This window comes from Leopardus geoffroyi, chromosome B4 (assembly GCF_018350155.1).
Source record: "Leopardus geoffroyi isolate Oge1 chromosome B4, O.geoffroyi_Oge1_pat1.0, whole genome shotgun sequence".
NCBI classification, from domain to species: domain Eukaryota; kingdom Metazoa; phylum Chordata; class Mammalia; order Carnivora; family Felidae; genus Leopardus; species Leopardus geoffroyi.
In genome coordinates this window covers 18,008,826-18,032,146 of record NC_059341.1, presented here as the reverse complement: position 1 = coordinate 18,032,146, position 23,321 = coordinate 18,008,826, and the positions used below count along the sequence as shown (strand labels likewise).

Here is a 23,321-nt window from a genome sequence, read left to right as displayed (position 1 = left end):
AAGAAAACAAGCACACGTGAGCAGGGGAGGGGCAGAGGGAAAGGGAGAGAATCCCTACACACACACACACACACACAAATAATAATAATAATAATAATAATAATAATAATAAAGTAAATAATTAATCACATGCCAATAATCCTAGAAAATAGAGGCAAAAATCTTCAACATAATATTAGCAAACTGAAATCAACAGTACACTAAAAGGATCATACATCATCATGAAATACGACTTATATAGATGTAAGGATGTTTCAACATCTGCAAATCAAACAATGTGATACAGCACATCAGCAAATTAAAGGACAAAAATCATGTGATCATCGCAATAAATACAGAAAAAAAGCATGTGATAAAATGTTAACCTCATTTAGGACAGAAACTCTCAGTGAGGTGGGTATAGAGGAAACATATCTCAATGTAATAAAGGTCATACATGACATTCCACACTAAAATCACACTCAACAGTGAAAAGCTGAAAGCTTTTCAATTAAGACAAAGAACAAAACAAGGACCTCCACTCTTCCCACTTTCATTCAACATAGTATTTGAAGTCTCGGCCAGAACAATTAGGCAAGGAAAAGAAATTAAGACCAAGCTGGAAAGGAAAGAAGACTCCACAACACAACACAACACAACACAACACAACAACAACAAAAAAAAACCTGTTAGAATACATGAATTCAGAAAAGTTTCAGGGTAAAAGATTAATATACAAAATATGCTGTGTTTTTATATACTAACAAAAACTATCAAAAAGAGAAATTAAGAAAATAACCCCATTTACAATTGCTTCAAAAAGAATAAAATGCCTGGGAATAAACTTAGTCAAGGACTGAAAGACCTATATTCTGAAAACTGTAAGACACTGATGAAATAAACTGAAGAAGACACATAAATGGAAGATTATTCTATGCTTATGGATTCGGAGAATATATTGTAAAAATGTCCATATTCCCAAAGCAATATACAGATTCAATGCAATCCCTATGACATTTTTCACACAATAGAACAATCTTAAACTACGTATAGAAACACAAAAAAAAATCCTCAGTTGCCAAAGCAATCTTGAGAAAGAACAAAGATGAAGTCATTGTGCTCTCTAATTTCTAACTATATCACAAAACTATAGTAATCAATACAGTATGGTATAGGCATAAAACACATAGAACAATAAAGCAGAGAGTCCAGAATGAACACAAGCAGACAGAGACAATTTGTGACACATAGGCAAGAATACACAATGGGGAAAAGACAGTCTTTTCAACAAATGGTGCTGGGAAAACTGGATGCCAATTCAAAAGAATGAAACTGGACCACTATCTTACATCAAACAGAAAAACTAACCTGAAATGAATTAGAGACTTGAATGTAAGACCAAAAACCATAAAACTATTAGAAAAACCTATAGATGGGGCGCCTGGGTGGCTCAGTCAGTTAAGTGTCCAACTTTGGCTCAGGTCATGACCTCACAGTTCATGAGTTCGAGCCCCGCGTCAGGTTCTGTGCTGACAGCTCAGAGCCTGGAGCCTGCTTTGAGTTCTGTGTCTCCCTCTCTCTGCCCCTCCTCCCCCACTCATACTCTGCTTTCTCTCTCTCAAAAATAAATAAACATTAAAAAAAAGAAAAGAAAAAACCTATAGAGGGTAAACTCCTTGACTCTGCCCTTGGTGATAAATATATATTTTTTGTTACCTGACTCCAAAGGCAATGACAACAAAAGTAAAGATAATAAACATATGGGATTACATCAAACTAAACAGTTTCTGCAAAGTGAAGAAAACCATCAACAAACTGAAAAGCAACCTAATGAATGGGAGAAGATATTTGCAAATCATATATCCAAATAAGGGGTTAATATCCAAAATATATAAAGAAATCATACAGCTGAACAACACAAAACCAAACAGTCCAATTAAAAAATGAGCAGATGTCTTAATAGACATCTTTCCAAAGACATACAGATGACCAACAGGCACATGAAAAGATGCTCAACATTACTAACCATCAGGGAAATGCAAATCAAATCCATAATGAGATATCATCATACTTGTAAGAATGCCTATTTTCAAAAAAGACAAGGAATAACTAAGTGTTGGTGCAGGCATGGAGAAAAGGAAACCTTCATGCATTATTGGTGAGAATGTAAATCGGTACAGAAGCTATGGAAAATGTTATGGACGCTCCTTAAAATTAAAAACAACTGCCACAGTGCAGAAATTCCACTTTGGGGTATTTATCCAAAGAAATCACAATACTAAGTCAAAAAAGGTATATGCACCCCTATGTTCATCACAGAATTATTTAGAATAGCCAAGATATGGAAACAACCTATTTATAGATGAATGGATAAAAAAGATGTGGTGTATATATACAATGAAGTACTACTCAGTCATAAAAAAGAATGAAATCTTGTCATTTCTCCCAACATGGATGGACCTGGAGAATGTTATGCAAAGTGAAATAAACCAAACACAGAAAGACAAATAACATGTGATTTCACTTATGTATGGAATCTAAAAGGCAATACAAATAAACAAATACAACTAAACCAAACAAAACTCATAGAGAATAGACTGGCAGCTGCCAGAGAGAAAGGAGGTTGGAGGGGGTGGGTAAAATGGGTGAAGGGGATGAAGAGACACAAATGTCCAGTGATAAAATAAATAAGTCATAAGGATACAATATACAGCAAGGTGATTAAAGTCAGCAATATTTAAAAGTTGCTAAGAAAATAAATCTTAAAAGTTATCACAAGAAAAAAGTTATAATTTTGTATGGTGGCAGAGGCTGAAGAGACATTGTGCTGATAAATTTTCAATATATACAAACGTCAAACCTGATGTTTTACACCTGAAACTAACATAATGTATGTCAATTATACTTCAATTAAAAAGTAAGAAACTTATAAGAACACATTTCCTTAAAAAGTTTTATAGAAATGTTTCCTTCATGCTTTACATTATCATCCTCTTTCTTTCTTTTTGTATTTAGTATTTACTAAAATGCAAAAGAAACCTTCAGTAAACAAAAATGAGATGAACTTTTATCTTCATGTTCTACTGAAATAGCATATATTTTAGCAATGACTTACTTTTTTCCAAAAAGTGTAAATTCACATTTTCTAAGAGATTTAATCTTTAAAAGACCACTTGAAAATATTCATTTGGCCAGAGGACTTTAATTCACAAGAATATTGATTTTTACATCATTAAATGATCTTAGATTATTTATGAACACTATAATGACAAGGAAAAATACACTGTCTGATTGACAATCCCAGTCTTAAGAAACCTGATGACTTTTTCTAAACTAGACAAGTTTTATCTTCATTATATATAACCTTCTTATCCAGATAAAATTTCTTTGAATCAATTTTTGTTTTTTTATTAAAATAATACATGTATGGAGTTTTAAAAGTTGAATACTATGTCAGATAACTCATGTCTCCTTCCACACTAAGTCTATCACTATTACTTTAGATCGATTCATTTTCAGTTTTTTTAATCTATTTTCTCTGGTATTTTCTGCATGGGTATAAATAGACTATTTATGCTAATCTTTGATTTTTTTTAATTTTAGGCATAATCTATTGCTTTTGTCCTTTGGGAAATAAGGACATAAGTCTTACGCTACTCTTTTCTCCAACACATATACTCATATATTCAAAGGTTTTTATAATTTTTGGTTAAATTTATGTTCGGTGTTCATTATTATTGAAAATATATATTGTCCTTGACTTAACCACATATGTATTTAAGTTTATTACACTTAATTTATACAATTATTACTTTCCCTGTACTCAAATATTCCCTATTTCTCTTTCACTTGATTATAAAATAGAGATACAATCTCCTCTGAATATAGTCAAATCTATGATTTAATTCTTCACTTATATGTTTTCTTGAAGATATTGCTTCTGAAGTTTATGCCTCCTCCTGACCCAATCTTGGCTGACTGCCTTGTGAACCAACTCCATACCCACATCTGTGGGAATTCCCTTTGCCTTTCTCATTAATTCTTTTAGAAAATAATTATTGAAGGGTGCCTGGATGGTTTACTCGGTTAAGCATCTGACTTTGGCTCAGGTCATGATCTCACGGCTTGTGGGTTGGAGACCCACGTTGGGCTCTGTGCTGACAGCCTAGAGCCTGGAGCCTGCTTCGGATTCTGTGTCTCCCTCTCTCTCTGCCCCTCCCCCATTTGTGCTCTGTCTCTCTCTCTCAAAATAAATAAACATAATAAAAAAATTTTTTAAAGAAAATAATTATTGAGTTCCAATTTTATGCCAAGCGGGGGAGGGGGGGTAGAGAAGGAATTTTTAAATTGCCTGAAAACATGCAATAAAATTACATAAGAGGATATATAAATATACAAATGAATGTGATATATGGACTATAAAAGATGAGATAATTGTAGACAATGTACAAAATAAGAAAGTTACAGAACGATGCTTTTCATTTATATATATGCAAAATCTCCAATGAAACTTATCAACTAAAATCTAAAATGTAGACAGGACAGCACACTCTAATCAAGTGAGGTTCAATCTAAGAATGCAAGGCTTGTTCAAGCTTTAAAAATCAGTTAATGAAATACAGATATTAAAGGAGAAGTAGCACACAATTTTCTTCATGAATCCAGAAAGATCATTTGACAAAATTTACTATCCAGTCATGATTAAATCTCTCAGAAGATCAGGAACACAAAGACACTTTTTCAAACTAAAAAGGACTCTACTTTAAAAATGTACGGCTAACATCATTCCTAAGGGAAAATGGCAGACTTCTTCCCCCTAAAATGAGAACCAAGGCAAAATGTATCTGCCTTCCACTTACTTTGCTGTTGTCTTGGATATCCATTCTAGCCAGCAAGAAAAATAAATAAATAAAGCTTTCAAAGCTTGCAATGGAAGAATAACACTGTCTTTTATCATGTTCAATGGTTTTAAGTCCTAAAGAATTTATGAAAGGTGACTAAAGAATTAACTCGTGAATTTTGCAAAGCCATAGATATAAACTCATCATACAAAGTCAAATATACTAACAATGAACCTCTGTAAAATAAAACAGTACCACCAACAATAGCATTAAAAAGTTAGAGAGAACTTTTTTACACAAGGACAAGACCTATACAATTAAACTAGAAAGTAGTACTGAGAGAAATGAAAGAATATCTGAATAATTGGAGATAGGTCATGCCCCTGGATGGAAAGACTTAGTATTATTCATATATCAATCCTCCCCTAATTGACAGGTATAATGCTGTCACAACCAATATTCCAGTAGACTCTAACATTAAGATAAAAATATACAGGATGTAGAATAGGTGGTAAGAGTAGACAAATAGACCAATGGGAGAGAATAAAGTGCCAGTTTTAGTTCTACACTTATATGATTAATTTTTGACAAAGGCTTTCAGGCAATCAATAGGTAAATAAAAGTCATTTCAATAAATGACTCTGGAACACATACATGATATTAATTCATGATAAATCAGAGACCTAAATATAAGAGCTAAAGTCCTAAAATATATGAGAAAATATAAAAGAATATCTCTGTGACCTTGGGTAAGGAAAGGTTCCTTCGCAAGGCCGAAAGTATGAACCATTATAGAAGAAATTGATAAATTGGACATTTCTCATTAAAGAAATTGGATACCAGTAAAGAAGTAGGACACTGGGGCGCCTGGGTGGCACAGTCGGTTGGGCGTCCGACTTCAGCCAGGTCACGATCTCGCGGTCTGGGAGTTCGAGCCCCGCGTCAGGCTCTGGGCTGATGGCTCAGAGCCTGGAGCCTGTTTCTGATTCTGTGTCTCCCTCTCTCTCTGCCCCTCCCCCGTTCATGCTCTGTCTCTCTCTGTCCCAAAAATAAATAAACGTTGAAAAAAAAATTAAAAAAAAAAAAAAGAATTAGGACACTAAGAAAAAATTGCTATATATATATATACATATATATATAATATAGGTATATAATATATATGTATATTATATACATACATGCGTATATATAATATATACATATTATATATATATATATATATATATATCTCAGTATTAAACATACAAGTGGATAAAAAAATACATAGACATTCTATAGAGGAATATATACAGAGGATCAATAAGCACAGGTAAAAACCATCAGGTTAAAGTAAACTGAAAACACAATGAAACATCACTTCATACCCACTAGAACTGCTAAGATTAAAAAAACAAACAAACCAAATATTGGTGAGGATAAGGAGCAACTTGCAATCTCATACACTGCTGTTGGGATTATAAAATAATATAATTATTACTTTTTTTCTTGTTTCTTATAAAATGAGACATACATCTGTCCTATGACCAAGCAATTGCAGCCCCAGGTATTTACAAGGAGAAATCACATGTCGACAAAATGATGTATACACAAATTTCAACAGCAGCTTAATGCACAGTATTCAATAATCTGAAACAACCCATGTGTTCATCAACAGAATGAGCGCATAAAAATATATTCACACAGGGGCGCCTGGGGGGCTCAGTCGGTTAAGTGTCCAACTTCGGCTCAGGTCTTGATCTCACGGTTCGTGGGTTCAAGCCCCACTTCAGGCCCTGTGCTGACAGATCAGAGCCTGGAGCCTGCTTCAGATTCTGTGTCTCCCTCTCTCTCTGCCCCTCCTCCATTCGTGCTCTGTCTGTCTGTCTGTCTCTCTCTCTCTCAAAAATAAACATTAAAAAAATAATATATTCACATAATAGAATACTATTCATTGATAAAAATAAACAAATTAGGAATACACTTGACAATATAAATTTCAAAAATCTACGCTGAGGAATCCTTAGGTGGCTCAGCTGGTTGGGTGTCTGGCTCTTGACTTCAGCTCAGGTCATGATCTCACGTGTTTGTGGGATCAAGCCCTGCACTGGGCTCTGTGCTGATAGCGAGGAGCCTACTTGGGATTCTCTCTCTCCTTCCCCCTTTGTACCTCCCCTGTTCACAATCTCTCTCTCCCTCTCCCTCTCTCTCCCTCATAATGAATAAATAAACATTAAAAACTATTCTGAGAAAAAGGAGCCAGATATACCATTGATGGGAAACTCATGACAGAAAAATATAATATATAGTGATAAACATCAGAGCATTGGTTGTCTCTGACTGGCGGGATAGGGGAAGTATCTTTTTAGGGGACACTGAGGAGAACAAGGAAATGTCTGGGGTGATGGAAATGTTCCATATTTTGATGTGGTTTGGGTTATACAGGTATGCATTTGTCCAAATTCATTGCATTATATACTAAAATGTGTACATTTTACTATATCTAAATTGTACTTCATTTTTTAAAAGGAAAAAGAGATGAAAAGATCCAAAATAAGATTCCAGAGATTTAGAAAGAAAAGACTGAATGGGGGAAAGCAATATTCAAAGACATAATAGCTTAGAATGTTTAAGAATTTACAAAGCACATCAATCCCCAGGTTCAGAAAGTTCAATGAATCTCAAGCAGGATAAATAAGAGAACTACCTGAATTCACACAATTTAGTGGAATACCAGAAAAAAAGAGAAAATCTTAAGAACAGAAAGGGAAAGAAACGTTACATATGAAGGAATAGCAATTAGATTAGAGCTGATTTCTTAATCTCAACAATAGAAGCCAAAGTACTGTGGGAAATGTTCATTAAAAATATTTAACAGAAAATAATAGCCAAACTAAACCTGTATGCCCAATGAAACTATCTTTCAAACATTATGTTTAAATTAAAGCATTTAATCAAATTAGAATTTATTATCAAAAGACCATCATTAAAGGGACTTCTTACAGATATATTTTAGGAAACAAGAAAATAATCTCAGAAAACAATATCAGAGATGTAAATAGGAATAAATGAACAAGAAGTCTGGATCTAAAACTGTTACAGCTTCTTTCTGAAAACATTTTTTAGATGAAAAGATTTCAAAGATAGAAAAGGCATTCTGGCATACAATTTTATATTAGCAAATGTGGTATTTCAAATAATATTCTGATTAAGTAATTTTATTTTGGTTGTCTATCCATATGTCTGTTAAAGCAGATAATGTTCATTGGAAATTCCAAATATAGTTAAAATAATAGCCCTCAGATATCCTAATTTTCAGTATTCTTTCCACAAAATAAAATAAATGGCTCATGTGGAAAAAATCCTAAATTGAATACAGGACATTTTGTTGGACTATAGTTAAAAGTTAAAGTATTTTAAACTGCATCTCTCCATTACTACATAAGTAGGGTAGAGCCAATTGGCAGTTCAAGTGAGGCTGAAATTTCCCGACATATTAAGTTCATTGGGTCGTGAAATATATTTGATTTCACATAATTATATTTTTCTTCCAAGAGAAACATAATCTCTGTTGTTTCACTTACACTCAACCATTCAAACAGCTTATCATATGACCGTTCTTAGTTTTTATTTAACTAGAATATATTTTGGGGGCTCAAGCAAAAAGAATAGTTTAATTTTACTTTGATAACCAAGATAACATGCTGATAGTGTTATGATTTCTAAATTTGATTATAATGTAAATATTCCAATCAGGATCAAGTTTACAAAAAAACACAAACACATACATTACTTAAGAGATCATAAATGTAGTGTTCTTTTGTAGGGTTCTTAAAAACCAAACTGTTAATGCAAAGGAACATACTTAAGTTACAAAAGCATATTTTTGAGAATTATGTAATGATATCACTATCACTGACCATTTAACAAGAAATGAAATAATCATGATAAACTGGTTTATTAGGTACTACACTTTAAATTATTTCAGTACTAATTCAACAAATACAGTATAAAGTGCTACCTGTGCAAGGTTCACATAACACAGTCTTTAGTTAATTCCATTCTCGATTTTCATCATTTCCTAACACTTCATCCGAAAACCAGTGATTTCTAGTGTCCAATCCTTTCTTATTTTCTCATACAAAAATGGTTTTCCCGTCTTCCCCTATGCTCTTTTTTTAAACTTAAGTATCTTTTTCCAACATTTCCTATCATATGCTATAATTCTATTTGTAAGCAAACTAGTCCATATTCTCAGAATCAGAATGGCACAGTTAGAAAATTCATACCACAGGTGATCAAAACAATAAAATAAAACCTTTGGTACCAAATCCTTGATCAATCAGGATTTAAAAGCGGATAAGATAAATTACTGTAAATACTTTAAACAGAAGGTGATTTTATAGAAAGAATTATAAATATTTAAAATTATTGAAATAGTTAAAGGAGTTATCTGTTGTGTGGTCCCCCAGGAATGACTCCAGAAATGACTTCCCAAGAAGCCAATTACCAACACAGAAATCATAGAACACCTTTGTTGGTGACATATGGAAAACTAGACATCTTCTAAGTATAACTAGAGACAAGCCAATGTGCAGATAAACATCATAATATGCAGCATCTAACAAATGCAGCAAAACTAAATTCAACAATACATTGAAAGAATGATTTACCATGATCAAGTAGGATTTATTCCGAGTATACAAGAGTGGTCCAATATTATCAAATCAATGTGATACATCACATGAACAAAATAAAGGACAAAAACATATGATTATCTCAATAAATGCAGAAAAAAATACTTGACAAAATACAATATCCATTCATGATAAAAACTCCCAGCAACTTGGGTTTAAAGAAAGCATACCTGAACTTAATAAAGTCCATATATGAAAACCCCACATTCAATGATGAAAACCTGAGAACGTTTGCTCTAAGATCAGGAAGAAGACAAGGATGTCCCATCTCACCACTTTTATTCAATACTACTGGAAGTCCTAGCCACAGCTATCAGACAAGAAAAAGAAACAAAAGATCCAAATTTGTAAGGAAAAGTAAAACTATCACTATGTGCAGATGCCAAACTATATATATCTGTGTGTGTATACATATGTGTGTGTGTGTATATGTGTGTGTGTGTGTGTGTGTGTGTGTGTGTGTGTGTGGCTAATCATTTCACAAAAAACCTCTGAATTTAGTAAAGTTAAATACAAAGCAAAATACAAAATTAACATAAAGAAATCTGTCATGTTTCTAAAACTAGAAATAAAGTAGGAGAAAAAGAAATTAAGAAAACAATCTCATTTACAATCGAATCAAAAAGAAGAAAATACCTAGGAATAAATTTAACCAAGGAGATGAAAGACCAATACTCTGAAAACAATAAGATGCTGATAAAAGAAACTGAAGATGACACAAACAAATGGAAAAATATACCATGCTCATTGACTGGAAGAATTAATATTGTTACAATGTCCATATCATCCAAAGCAATCTACAGATTCAATGCAATCCTTATCAAAATACCAATAGCATTTTTTACAGAACTAGAAAAAATAATGCTAAAATTTATATAGTGGGGTACCTCGGTGGCTCAGTCAGTTGAGTGTCTGACTTGGGCTCAGATCATGATCTCAGTTTGTGAGTTCAAGCCCCGCATCGGGCTCTGTGCTGACAGTTTAGAGCCTGGAGTCTGCTAAGGATTCTGTGTCTCCCTCTCTCTCTTCCCCTTCCCCCACGCATGTTCCATCTCTCTCTGTCTCAAAAACTAAATAAACACTTAAAAATTTTTTAATTTATATGGAGCCACAAAAGACCCCAAACAGCTAAAGCAATCTTGGGCGGGGGGGGGGGGGGGGGGGGGGGGGGAGAACAAAGATGAAGGTGTCACAGTCGCAGATTTCAAGAAATACTACAAAGTTATATTAATCAAAACATTAAGGGGCGCCTGGGTGGCGCAGTCGGTTAAGCGTCCGACTTCAGCCAGGTCACGATCTCGCGGTCCGTGAGTTCGAGCCCCGCGTCAAGCTCTGGGCTGATGGCTCAGAGCCTGGAGCCTGTTTCCGATTCTGTGTCTCCCTCTCTCTCTGCCCTTCCCCCGCTCATGCTCTGTCTCTCTCTGTCCCAAAAATAAATAAACGTTGAAAAAAAAAATTTTTAAAAAAACATTAAAGAATTGACACAAAAGAGACCCAAAGATCAATGTAACATAAGAGAGAGCCCAGAAATAAAGCCACATATATATGGTACATTAATCTATGACAAAGGAGGCAGGAATATAGAATGGGGGGAAAACAGTCTCTTCAATAAATGATGTTGGAAAAGTGGACAGTTACAAGCAAAAGATTGAAACTGGCTCTCCTTCTTATACCATACACAAAAGGAAACACAAAACAGGTTAAAGACCTAAATGTATGACCTGAAACCATCAAACTCATAAAAGAAAACGTAGGCAGTAATCTCTTGGACAACAGCCTTAGCAACATCTTTATAGTTGTTTCCTTTGGAAAGGTAAACAAAGGAAAAAAAAAAACAACTATTGGAACTACATCAAAATAAAAAGGTTTTGCACAGCAAATGATACCATCAACAAACAAAAAAGCAGCTTATGGAATTTTAGAAAATATTTGCAAACTTTATATCCAATATGGATTAAAAGCCAAAATATATAAAGAACTTATACAATTCAATAGCCAAAAAAATATGATTTAAAAAAGGGCAGAGAACTGGGGCACCTGGGTAGCTCAGTTGGTTGAGTGTCTGACTTCCGCTCAGGTCATGATCTCGCAACTAGTGAATTCGAGCCCCAATCGGGCTCTGGGCTGACAGCTTGAAGCCTGGAGCCTGCTTCGGATTCTGTGTCTCCCTCTCTCTCTGCCCCTAACCCACTCTCATTCTGTCTCTGTCTGTCAAAAATAAGTAAACATTAAAAAAAAATTTTTTTTAAAAAGGGCAGAGAACCTGAATAGGGATTTTTTCCAAAGACGTACAGATGGCCAAGAGACTCATTAAAAGATATTTAACAACATTATTCATCAAGAAAGTGCAAACCAAAACCAAAATGAGATATCACCTCACACCAGTCAGAAGGGATAGTGTCAAAAAGACAAGGAATAACAAGTGTTGGCAAGAATGTGGGGAAAAAGTGAACCCTCATGCATTGTTGGCGGTAATGTAAACTGGGGCAGCCACTATGGAAAACACTGTGGCAGTCCATCAAAGGAGTAAAAATAGAAATAGCATATGATCCAGAAATACCACTACTGTGTATTTACCCAAAGAAAACAAAAGCACTATTTTGGAAGGATATATGCACACTTATGTTTATTGCAGCATTATTTACAAAAGCCAAGATACGGAACAACTCAAGTGCCCATCAATAAATGAAAGGATAAAGAAGATGTGAGATACAAATACACATGAGTGCACACACGCACACACACACACACACACACACACACACAAATGGAATATTACTTAGTCATAACAAAGAATGAAATTTTGTCATTTGCAACCACATGGATGGACCCAAGGATGTTATGTTATGTGAAATAAGTCAGACAGAGAAAGACAAATACCAAATTATTTCACTTATATGTGGAATTTAAAAAACAAAACAAATGAACAAACAAAAACAAACACACTTAAATACAGAGAACTGGGTGTTGCCAGAGGTGAGTGGCATGATGGGCAAGATAGCCACAGAGAATTAAGAGGTGCAAACTTCCACTTATAAAATAAATAAGGAGGTCAAAAGTACAGGACAGGAAATATTGTCAATAATATTGTAATAACATTGTATGGCAGCAGAGAGTGACTACATTTAGTCGTCATCACTGAGTAATGCACAGAATTGTTGAATCACTATGTTGTACACTTGCAACTGATATGACAGCGTATGACAACAAAAAAAAAAATAATGAGATTCTTGCTTTGGCATTTAAAAAATATTTAAAATGTATAGAAACTTCAAAACATTACTGAGAAAAATTAAAAATCACCTAAATAAATGTACTTACCCTTGCCATATACAAGGTTAATGTTATAAAACATTAATTGCTTGTCCGTACACCAATGGAAAACTAAAAATGAAATTTCAAAAAGATACCACTTACAAAAACATTAGTTTCATCAGCATAAAAATATTAAGTGCCTTTACCATGAAACCATAATATACTATTAACTCTTTCAATCCATGGTAATAACATGTTTTTCCATTTATTACAACAGAGAAATGCTATGTGTCTAACTAAATATTGAGAGATTTATTACTATAAGAAACAGAAAAAAATGTCTATTTCAGAATAATAGCAGACTAGCACACCTCCAATCTTGGGTGATTCAATAAAAAAATAACACCTTATTTTCACAGCAGCACTTACTTTTATATAGTTAATTTGTGTAAAAATATAGTGTAATAAACCTTTATGAAAGAATAAATTTTCAATAAAAAATTCATTGGTTATCTCAGGGCACCTGGGTAGCTCAGTCAGTTGTGTCCAACTTCAGCTTAGGTCATGATCTCACAGTTCGTGGGTTTGAGTCCTGTGTCAGGCTCTGTGCTGACAGCTCAGAGTCTGGAGCCTGCTTTGGATTCTGGGTCTGCCTGTCTCTGCAACTCCACCCGGTCATGCTCTGTCTCTCTCTCTCTCTCTCTCTCTCTCTCTCAAACATAAATAAACATTTAAAAAAATTAAATATTCATTGGTTGCCCTAACAACTAAAGAAAATGTGTTCTTTTTATTTTTTAAATATTTATTTATTTTAAGAGAGAATGTGCATGTACATGCATGTGAACAGGGGAGGGGCAGAGAGAGAAGGAGAGAGAATCCCAAGTAGGCTCTGTACCCAACACAAAGCCTGAAGCAGGGCTCACTCTCATGACCTTGAGATCATGCTCTGAGCTGAAATTAAGAGTTGGATGCTTAACTGAGCCAGCCAACTACCCCTAAAGAGAAAATTTAAATTAATACAATGCCAATATTAGCAAACATGTAATATTATTTGCAATATATAACATTACTAATTTCTACTAACACATTCTATAATTTTGTAAGAAGTATTGATTTCATGAATTGAAATCTGATACATGGGATAAGTAATATGGAAGAAGCTGATGAATAAATATTTATAAACCTGCTTACTATGTTATGATATATCCCAAACTGACTTCAAGTATTCTAAACATATTGGCTAGCATTTCCAGAGAGGTTCTTTACACAAGTTGTATTGAATTTTATACAATATCTGCTGTATAAACTGTGAGATTGGAAGAAGGAACATTTATAAAATAGAGTCTATAGCCAGCAGTAGAGAAATGTGGGACACAAGAAAGTGGAAGGCCACGCAGACACCCAGCTGCCATAATGAGAAAAGTTTTGTTTTTCCTGGAATATAGAAAAAAGAAGGGTTCCAGAAAAATTAATTTTATTAAAGAAGAAAGGGGAGGTGATGGAGTTAGTTACACTATTAGTTGTTACATCCATGAAGACAGATATTTTTTTCAAAAGACCTACATGGCACAAAATAAAGCAGAACTTTTAAACTTGAAAAGGCCCAGTCCATCCCTGACTGCTCAAATTTGAACTCACAAGTCCAAGCACGGGCTAACTGTATCCATCACTGTGTCCCACTGGAAACAAGCTAAGCATAGCCCCTTCATGCACACTGTTAGTAATATGTTCCTACCATGCAGATAATGGGTTTTAAAATGCTATATCCATAGCCAATTCTCCATTATTCAAAGGGGAAAATGATAATGCAATACACATAAACCCATCCATCTACAACTAAGTTCTAAAAATGCAAATGAAACACAGTGAAACACCAATGAAGGTATTGTATTTATTACTGTGTTTTGAGAGCCATAAATTCATTTGAGCCAGCAATGTCTATCAGTTTGATTAGCTGGTCTTCTGAGCCTTCATTTTTGTCCTTCTGAGACTAACATTACATGTTATATGAACAAACTTAGAAGTGAATCAATCAATAAGAAATTCTAAGAGTTCTCTGTTTTATGTATTTAAATTTTTCGGTCTACCTCTTCAAAGCCAGCTCTCCTTAGTCAAACTGTTGTATTTTAATTTCTCTTCTCTTCTATCATAATCTTTCACTTGCTTTGTTTTCCTCTCCACAAATTTCTTCAATACTTTCTCAATTTCCAGGGGCGTTCATTGTCCAAATTGGACAAAGCATGACTACATGTGAAAGTCACTGAAAAAACATAGTCGCGACAAACATACAATGAGATAATAGCTTGCGGTGCATTTGCTGCTGTGATAGCCTTCTCTTAACCATAAAAATGTCCAAGATGAATATCTTCTGTATTGCTACTGCATGAAATTTTGAAAACATCTTTGTCTACTAATTGTATTTGGAATGGAACTTGAGACTCTTCCTGTACAATATATTACTTAAAGAGTATTCTAATGAGTTTGGGGGTGATATAAATATATTTTCCAGTGTAAATATTAGTGCCCCTCCTAATAGCAAAAACTGAGAAAGAAGAGATACAAGCATTCTACGAATTTGAGTATTAAAAACTCAGTTTTTTAATTGAGGTGTTCTAATGTAACATTTACTTTGAAAAGTATTCTGGAGAGTATGCCTGTATATTTCAAAAAGAACTTCTCTCCTCTTCCCTATCCCCACATCATACCCAACCAAGTCATTCACTTCTGTGATTCTCATTAATATTTCTTTCCTCTCCATTGCTTACTATGAATAATAAAATTAAATCAGAAAACTCAGCAAATAGATATTTGGGGCTTTTGTGAGAGCAATTTCCTTGAAGGAAATGAGAAGGGAAGAGGAGGTATAAACCCTTGTTTTGAGCAAAAAGTAGAACATGATGGAGAGAAAATAGCAAGTAGGCAATATGCTCTCAATAAATTTCAATGTATACAGAGTTAAATTTCATAGTCTCTCTAGCAGGGAAGAGGATTACAAAAAAAAAAAAAAGAAATAATATTTGCTGAACACCAACTATTTACCAAGTATTGTTTAAAATGCATTATATAATTATCTTAACTATTTTTCAAATCACTCATAAGTAGATTCCAACAGTCCCATTTTTAAATTTTTTTAAACATTTATTTTTGAGAGACAGAGTGAGACAGCTCACGAGTGGGGTAGGAGCAGAGAGAGGGGGTTACGCAGAATCCAAGGCAGGCTCCAGGCTCTGAGCTGTCAGCACAGAGCCCGATGCAGGGCTCGAACCCACAGACCACGAGATCATGACCTGAGCCGAAGCTGGCTGCCCAACTGACTGAGTCACCCAGGTGCCCCAGTCCCATTTTTAGACAAGAAAGGTAAGAATTAGAGAGGTTAAGTAGATCAGGTGAAATCATACATGTAAGTTGGCCTTGCAAAGATCCAAGTTTATGTCATTAAACCTCAGGCACACACACTTTGCTCTAAGTATTGTGTACAGGATTCACTAAATTAGAGCCAAGCACAATCAGTCGGATTTTCCTAACTCAAGACTCTGCCTGAGCTGCTGTGCCGGCATTCTCATCAGTAGGTAGCAGCCCTTTAAACTACTGCCAAATATTTCAGGGAAATGAGTGACCTCAAAGAGGAGCTAATCCATTTAGTCCTCATTGCCTTACATACATTTTTTTTTTTTAATTTTTTTTTTCAACATTTATTTTATTTTTGGGACAGAGAGAGACAGAGCATGAACGGGGGAGGGGCAGAGAGAGAGGGAGACACAGAATCGGAAACAGGCTCCAGGCTCTGAGCTGTCAGCCCAGAGCCCGACGCGGGGCTCGAACTCACGGACCGCGAGATCGTGACCTGGCTGAAGTCGGACGCTTAACCGACTGCGCCACCCAGGCGCCCCACCTTACATACATTTTTTAAAGCAAAAGTTGATTAGCATGTGATATCCCAAAATATATTTGTTGTATAACTCATATTTGGAAATAACTGTGGGGATTTAAAACATACATGCACACGCACGCGTGCGCACACACACACACACAAAGGCACACACACACCTGGTCTCTGCCTTCATTATGCTTGGAATTTTTAGTAAATATCTGCCAATATAGAGAATATGACATTGGCTAAATTTGCATGTGGACATTTAGAAGAGGAATCTTGGATGCCTTTTTCTTACTAAAATTCATTAAACAATTATTTTTATCCATTATCATTTAGCAATTAACAAAACTGCCATCATAATAAGCTCTTAAATATAACTTCTAAAGACTTAATAATGATTTAATATGACTTTTGCTAATGAAGCCCTGGGTCTTACTTGACTAGTTAGAATCACTGACAGCAGATTCAGTTCAATTATGTCTTCCTAAATATTTATGTTTGCCTCCTCTTGTCTTCCCTATTTTAAGCTATCCTTGATGGAGTTGTTAGCCCACACACATGAATACAGATGAAAAGGAGGTGAACAAGAGTCATCTCCAAAAGTCTAATGGATGTAGCCACTGTCTGTGGGACATAATGCCATTTACCCTTCTTCCATCTGTGCAAGTTCCAAGTGTTTTTGCAGTAAAGAGTAATTAACAACCATTAAGTATTTCAAAGATACACACATATACACACATTTTCCATGACACATTGAAAATACCTAATTAGAGAGGTTGTCAATAAATGATAAGATTGAATGATAACAATGCAATAAAAAAATTAGATGCTTGTGCTCTACGCAAGAAAAACAATTTTGTCAAAACCAATGGTAGAAACATGTTCTTAATAAAGTGCAAATAATGGAGACTTACTCTCAAATATCTATACCACCTAATGAATACTGACAAAGACACCCAAAATAAATAATCATATAAAATTAGTTGACTTTATTCAATAAACATCCACCCTGTATCAGACATGAGACTAGGCAAATTACCATAGGCAGTGACCTCTTTATTCTCAAGGGCCTAAGTTGTAAGTAATATTCTCTCTGCTTTACGGATGAGGAGACTCAGTCCCAGAAAAGTTGTACAATACACAGGTAGTAAGAAGGGAGTCGGAGATTAGTATCTAGTGCATTTGAACATGGCACCCGTGGTCTTGAGGTACCTATTTGTGCTTCTATTTAAATAATAACACAACTGCAATTCTTGGGAATTTACAAATGGTAACCTAACTAATGAAACCCCATTGTCAGGAACAGACCCGAAAGTGCCCTAGGATATTCACTTCACCTCCTGTACTGTCCACTAGGGTGGCCATTACCCTAAGTGGCTATTGAGCAACTGAAATGTAACTAATCCCAAATGAGGTATGCTGTGAGTGTAAAATGTACATGGGAGTTAAAGACTTAATATGAAAACAAGAATGCAAAATATCTCATTAATATATTTGTCTTGTTTTATATTAAAATGATATTTTTTATATACTGAAGTAATGAAAATATATTAAAATTATTTTCACTTTTAAAAATATAACTTCCAGAAAATGCAAACTTACATATGTGGCTTACATTTGTGACCCTTTTTATACTTCCATTAGACATTCATGATATCAGTGATGTGTTCAGGATATCACCCTCCTCCACCCCCCAAAACCTATACAAAGAGAGAGACAAAAACTGTATAACTATTTGCTAAATAAATAAATAAATAAATAAATAAAAATAAAATCATCAGTGACTCCAATAGAGTCCTCTAAATTCATGATGAAGTCATGGTTTGTCAGAATCACTACACAGTTCAAGTCTAAGCAAACTTTCGCTTTTCACTTTTACCAAGAGAAAGCATATACTTGAGCGCTCATGATAGTATAAAGACCTCTGGGTTTTGTTGTTTTTGTTTTTGTTTTTGTTTTTTTCCTCTTGGGGTCTTTCAACTGCAGCCATTTCTACCAATGATCATACTTTGTATCAATGAATACTGTGCCTCCTTTTTACCTTGTACTGTTTTCTTTGCTTTCTCTCCCTTTCTTTTCTTCCTTCCTTCCTTCTTTCTTTTTTATTTGTTTCCCAAGCAGTCAATACATTTTCAATGTATGATCATTTGGGGAAGAAACTAAAACAAACTAATATTCAACACGGTCCCAGTTTAGCTCCCTGCTTCCTTTGTAGTATTAGTATTATCTCAGATAATCAGTGCTACTAGGTTCCTGCTTCAACCAAATCACCCACTCACAGGCAACCTTGGCAGCCTGTGTGTCACCATCTCTGATCTGTCTCATGCCCTTATTCCTCCCCACATTGGTTATTTGTTCCACTGTGCTCACACTTGGCACCCCTATCCCGCAAACTGAAGGAGACTTTCCTTCAAATAAGCCCCAGGTATGGTTCCAAACTCCTGCATGCCCTATAAATAAATCTCACATCCGATGTCCTCAGCTGGGTGTTTTCTTCATTTGCTTTGCACCCTCATAAAGTTTTTCGTATTTCTCCTGGCATTTAATTATATCATACCACATATTAGAGTTATTTGAGGTGTTACTCGTATTCTCCCTCACCATAATACTGAGTTGGTCTTAAAAGCAGACATTCTTTTTATTTTCCATTCTTCAAAAAAATTTAATACAGTACCTTAAATATTGTAAGGATATAAAAAGAACTCTACCTTTATTAATATGTGCCCTTCATTTGATAATCAATATATATTTTATACCAGTTTATAGATATTTTAAAATTTTTCCTTTGGAAATTTTTTAAAATAAACTTTATTGGAGATTTCACAAATTTAAGAATCTGATATTCCCAACAAGATTGATTTGTTCCTCATGCATTCCATTTTGTTTGTTCATTAAAGTTGGAAGCGATTCAATGTAAAACTTGCTCCCTCACTACTCAGAGCCTATATGATAGGTTTTTTTTGTTTTTTTGGATCTATACCCAAGCTGATACAGCTGCCATCTAAAGAGCCAACAGAGAATGGAAAGTAAAGCTTTTCTTAAGGAAGTAGATTAAGTCTGAGGTATCTGAAATGCTCCTGCATTACATTTACATAAGGATACTAATCCCTAAACAGCCTTGAAATATGTTTGTTTTTCTCTATAGTATTCCACATATTGCTAGAAACAGGTCAGGCGAAAACTGTTCAACTAGTTGTCTACTGGGGAATGCTCTCTTAACCAAATTAAAATACTCCCTTTGGCATGAATGGAGAAGTCAAGGAAGAAACACAATGTTCCTTATTTCATCTGCCATGCTAAAAGCCAGAACAAACATTCATTCTTTTTAAAGCACTATTGTTTTTTTACCAATTATAAGAGATAAAATTTATGTACCAAAGGAATGGCACTTTTGGTATCTACACTAAACTCATGGTTTAAATATTAATATGTCATATCAATTGACAAAATTTGCTGTCTTGTCATTTTAATATATATACCATATTTGTTTTCATTCCATCCCTCTAATATATCATATGGATTAATGGTGCTTGCTATTTCCACTGCTTACAATGCTGTCACTATATGTGTATATTGTGTATATGTGTATATTGAACATCTACCAACTCAACATTTTAATATAATTCTTTAAGCAAATTACCAAAAGATATTCTAGTTTAAAAGACTTTAGGAGCATATTCAATCCCCTAAACTATTTAAATATGTAAACTCAACCATTCAAATCGCAATGTCCACTGGTCTAAAAAGGATAAAGTAAAAGGTCCATCCATAGTAATGCCCAATTAAAATCAAATAACTCCGTTCTTGATGTTCTTATATTTTATTGAGTAAATTGATATTTGTTAAGGATTGAATTCTGAATCGTACAACAAACAAAGGAGATTTCTCTTATTTCATGGATCTAAGACGCAGCTGACTCAACAGAGAACTCAGACACTGGTCAACATACTGAGGCTTGGAGAAAGCCTGGAAGACAGTGTGATGAGTCTGAGCTTGAAAGATTTTTTTGTTAGATTCAGAAAGATTGTTTTCTTTATGAAAGCAATGAATCACTAGGTGTTTACATCATTTCTTTTCCATTTCTTTCCTTCCTTCCCACCTTCTATTCTGTGAAAATACCAAACAGTCACAACTTAAAACGTACCTGTTGGGAGAGGTGCTGCTGGTTCTTCTTTCATGGACCAATGGGATGGCAGACAACTCTTTGAAAGCACAATGTCATCCAGGGCAATATCACCACGGTGTCCTTCCCCAACTCTACCTTCAAATTTGAGTTGGAAGTCCTCATTGCCAGACAGTGATATTTCTTTCCGCTGCCAGAAATTGCCCTGTTCTACAGTGAGGTTAAGTAGGACCTTCGTTTGGTTTGAGATGGACACCTGGCTCAAGGTGAGTGCCCCAATGCCATTTCCATACATGTGATAATGAAAAATTATCTGTAACCAAAAACAGGAATATTATATATAAATAGTACAATTGATTCCATTTTACTTTCAAGTATATCATATTGTTCTCTCTGTCATTAACAGAGTCAAAGGAACACGAGATCTGCATATCCTAATGTTCTGTGAGTACTCTAATACTGAGTGAGGTTAAGCCCACCTTAAATCCTAAGCTATAATACATGGGAGACAGTGTAGTCAGAATCAAATAGAAATTTAGGTGGGAAAAAAATGAGCAGATTTTATTTTCTTTCTCTGACTTCTAAATGCATAATTCCTCAATAAACTCTTAAACTCCACTGTCAAAGGAATAAAATATCATTAAAAATTGATCCATCATTTAAAGACTTTTCATGATTAAGCAATAGGAGGAACTAAAGAAGAACATTTCCAGTCTCATAAATCTTAAATCATTTTCTTTGAAAGAGTAGAGTATTCTGTTGCTTATTCTAATACATTCTTGTACTTGGAACACATTTTTTAGTTCCACAAGATTTTTAGGGCTCCACCATATACCACAAAACCACCAAACAGCAGCTATCCAAATTTAGTTGAAATGCTAGGAACATGATCTAGGATAGCAACCTTGGGCACTTCCCCCAAGAAAAATTAACAGAAATATTTCCAAGGATTAACATTTCAGTGTTTCAAAGGTGGAGTTCCCCAGATTTTTACTAACAGTTACACTGAAGGGAAAATTCAGGGAGAAATTCTAGGAAAAAAAAAAAACAGTGCAGGTTAGAAACAAGAACTCAGAGCATTTTAAAGCTTTCGTCTTGTCGTTTGTATGAATGAGGGAACACAGCAAAGGTGAGTGATCTCCACACAGGAAAAAGACATTTCTGAACACTAGCAGTCAGCGATGTTATTCTCTAGAGAAAGAAAAAAATGAATGTGCTTAAAGGGTAAAGTATATGATTGAATAATATATGCAATGCATACTTCAAAAAGCAACAATTTAACATAGGCAAGCCATGTGCAAGTGACTCTACTCAGATCTCCTAGTTGATGGTGTTCTTCTAGGATCCAAAATTGTTTCTTCTGTTGATAGACCTTTCCAACACGAGCTCTGTGACCATTATGACATGCTCTGGGAGAGGACCCATGAAATCTGGGTTCTGTGACTCGACTGGGTAAGAAACATAAGGGGCCCAAGGACAACCTCTTGACCAGCAACAACCAGCCCCAGAAGAAATGGTATGATGGGCATCACACACGGCTATGTGGAGCCCCTGCTGCCACAGAGATGGTCTTTCTAGTGCTCTGCCTTGTTTTGTCTGATTTGAACAACAAATCTGAGGTCTATGTTTCATGTCACAGTAAACACTTCCCTACCTTTTTGAGGACATTTGTTGAATGATCCCATCTGGTTAACATGCAAACAAGCATAAAAACACCTCCATTTCTATAGAAAACATTTGACAACAACATAGTCTAGTTGCAGGGCACTGTGAGGGAATAAAAGTCTTCTAAGCACCAAATTCTTCTGACGAGGCTCTTTCACTAGAAATTTCAGAGTTACTCAAAGGTCCCCATCTCTTCCCTCCTCAATCTGTCTCATCCCTCCCACTACCTATCCCTCAAAAGGAAGAAAAATCTTCAATTTGACTTTTTTTCTGCTTGAAGGTATTCCACAAGGTCAAGCGACAGAAAGGATTTTCATGAAAATCCAGGAGGTCATTCTGCTTACCCGATATACATATTTTTAGTATGAGAGACACAATCATTCCCAGCATGACCTTTCCTCACTTCTTTGTATTCAATCTATATCATAAATATTCATAAAATGAACCATTCATCATTAATTTTTTGACATTTCTTCTAGGCATATTTCATTATTCTCACACAGATGTTTAAAACAGTGGGGACTACAGTTCCGGGACCAGGGAAAGAGAGAGATGGATGAAATCCTTATTTGCTACAGTATGAAAAACAAATCTTTTTCAGCATTTTCAGACAAAGTCTAAATAGAAAAGTTGAGAAGTTAAGCTAGAATTCTATATGGTTTATGCTTAATTTTTAATTAGCTTTCTAAGACTAAAACACATTTGCAAATTTCAGAGTATCTACGGATAGAGATTTATAGATAAAGACTAGGCATATAAAATCTGGTGTGTTTGGGTTTGATTTTTGAGAAAATACCAAGTAATTTGGAAAACAACAAAAACAAACAAGAAATGTATTTGATTAAAACTCATTTTCGGGGCGCCTGGGTGGCGCAGTCGGTTAAGCGTCCGACTTCAGCCAGGTCACGATC

The 23,321-nt window shown here is 34.8% G+C and overlaps 1 protein-coding gene across 1 annotated transcript in view; it reads right to left on the bottom strand.

Moving 5' to 3' along the window:
* The window catches only part of MALRD1 (MAM and LDL receptor class A domain containing 1), a 772,911-nt gene that overhangs the window by 392,609 nt on the left and 356,981 nt on the right, over window positions 1–23,321 (bottom strand). The window contains 1 exon segment of the mRNA XM_045462674.1: window positions 20,767–21,058. Coding sequence (XP_045318630.1) covers window positions 20,767–21,058 — 292 coding nt within the window.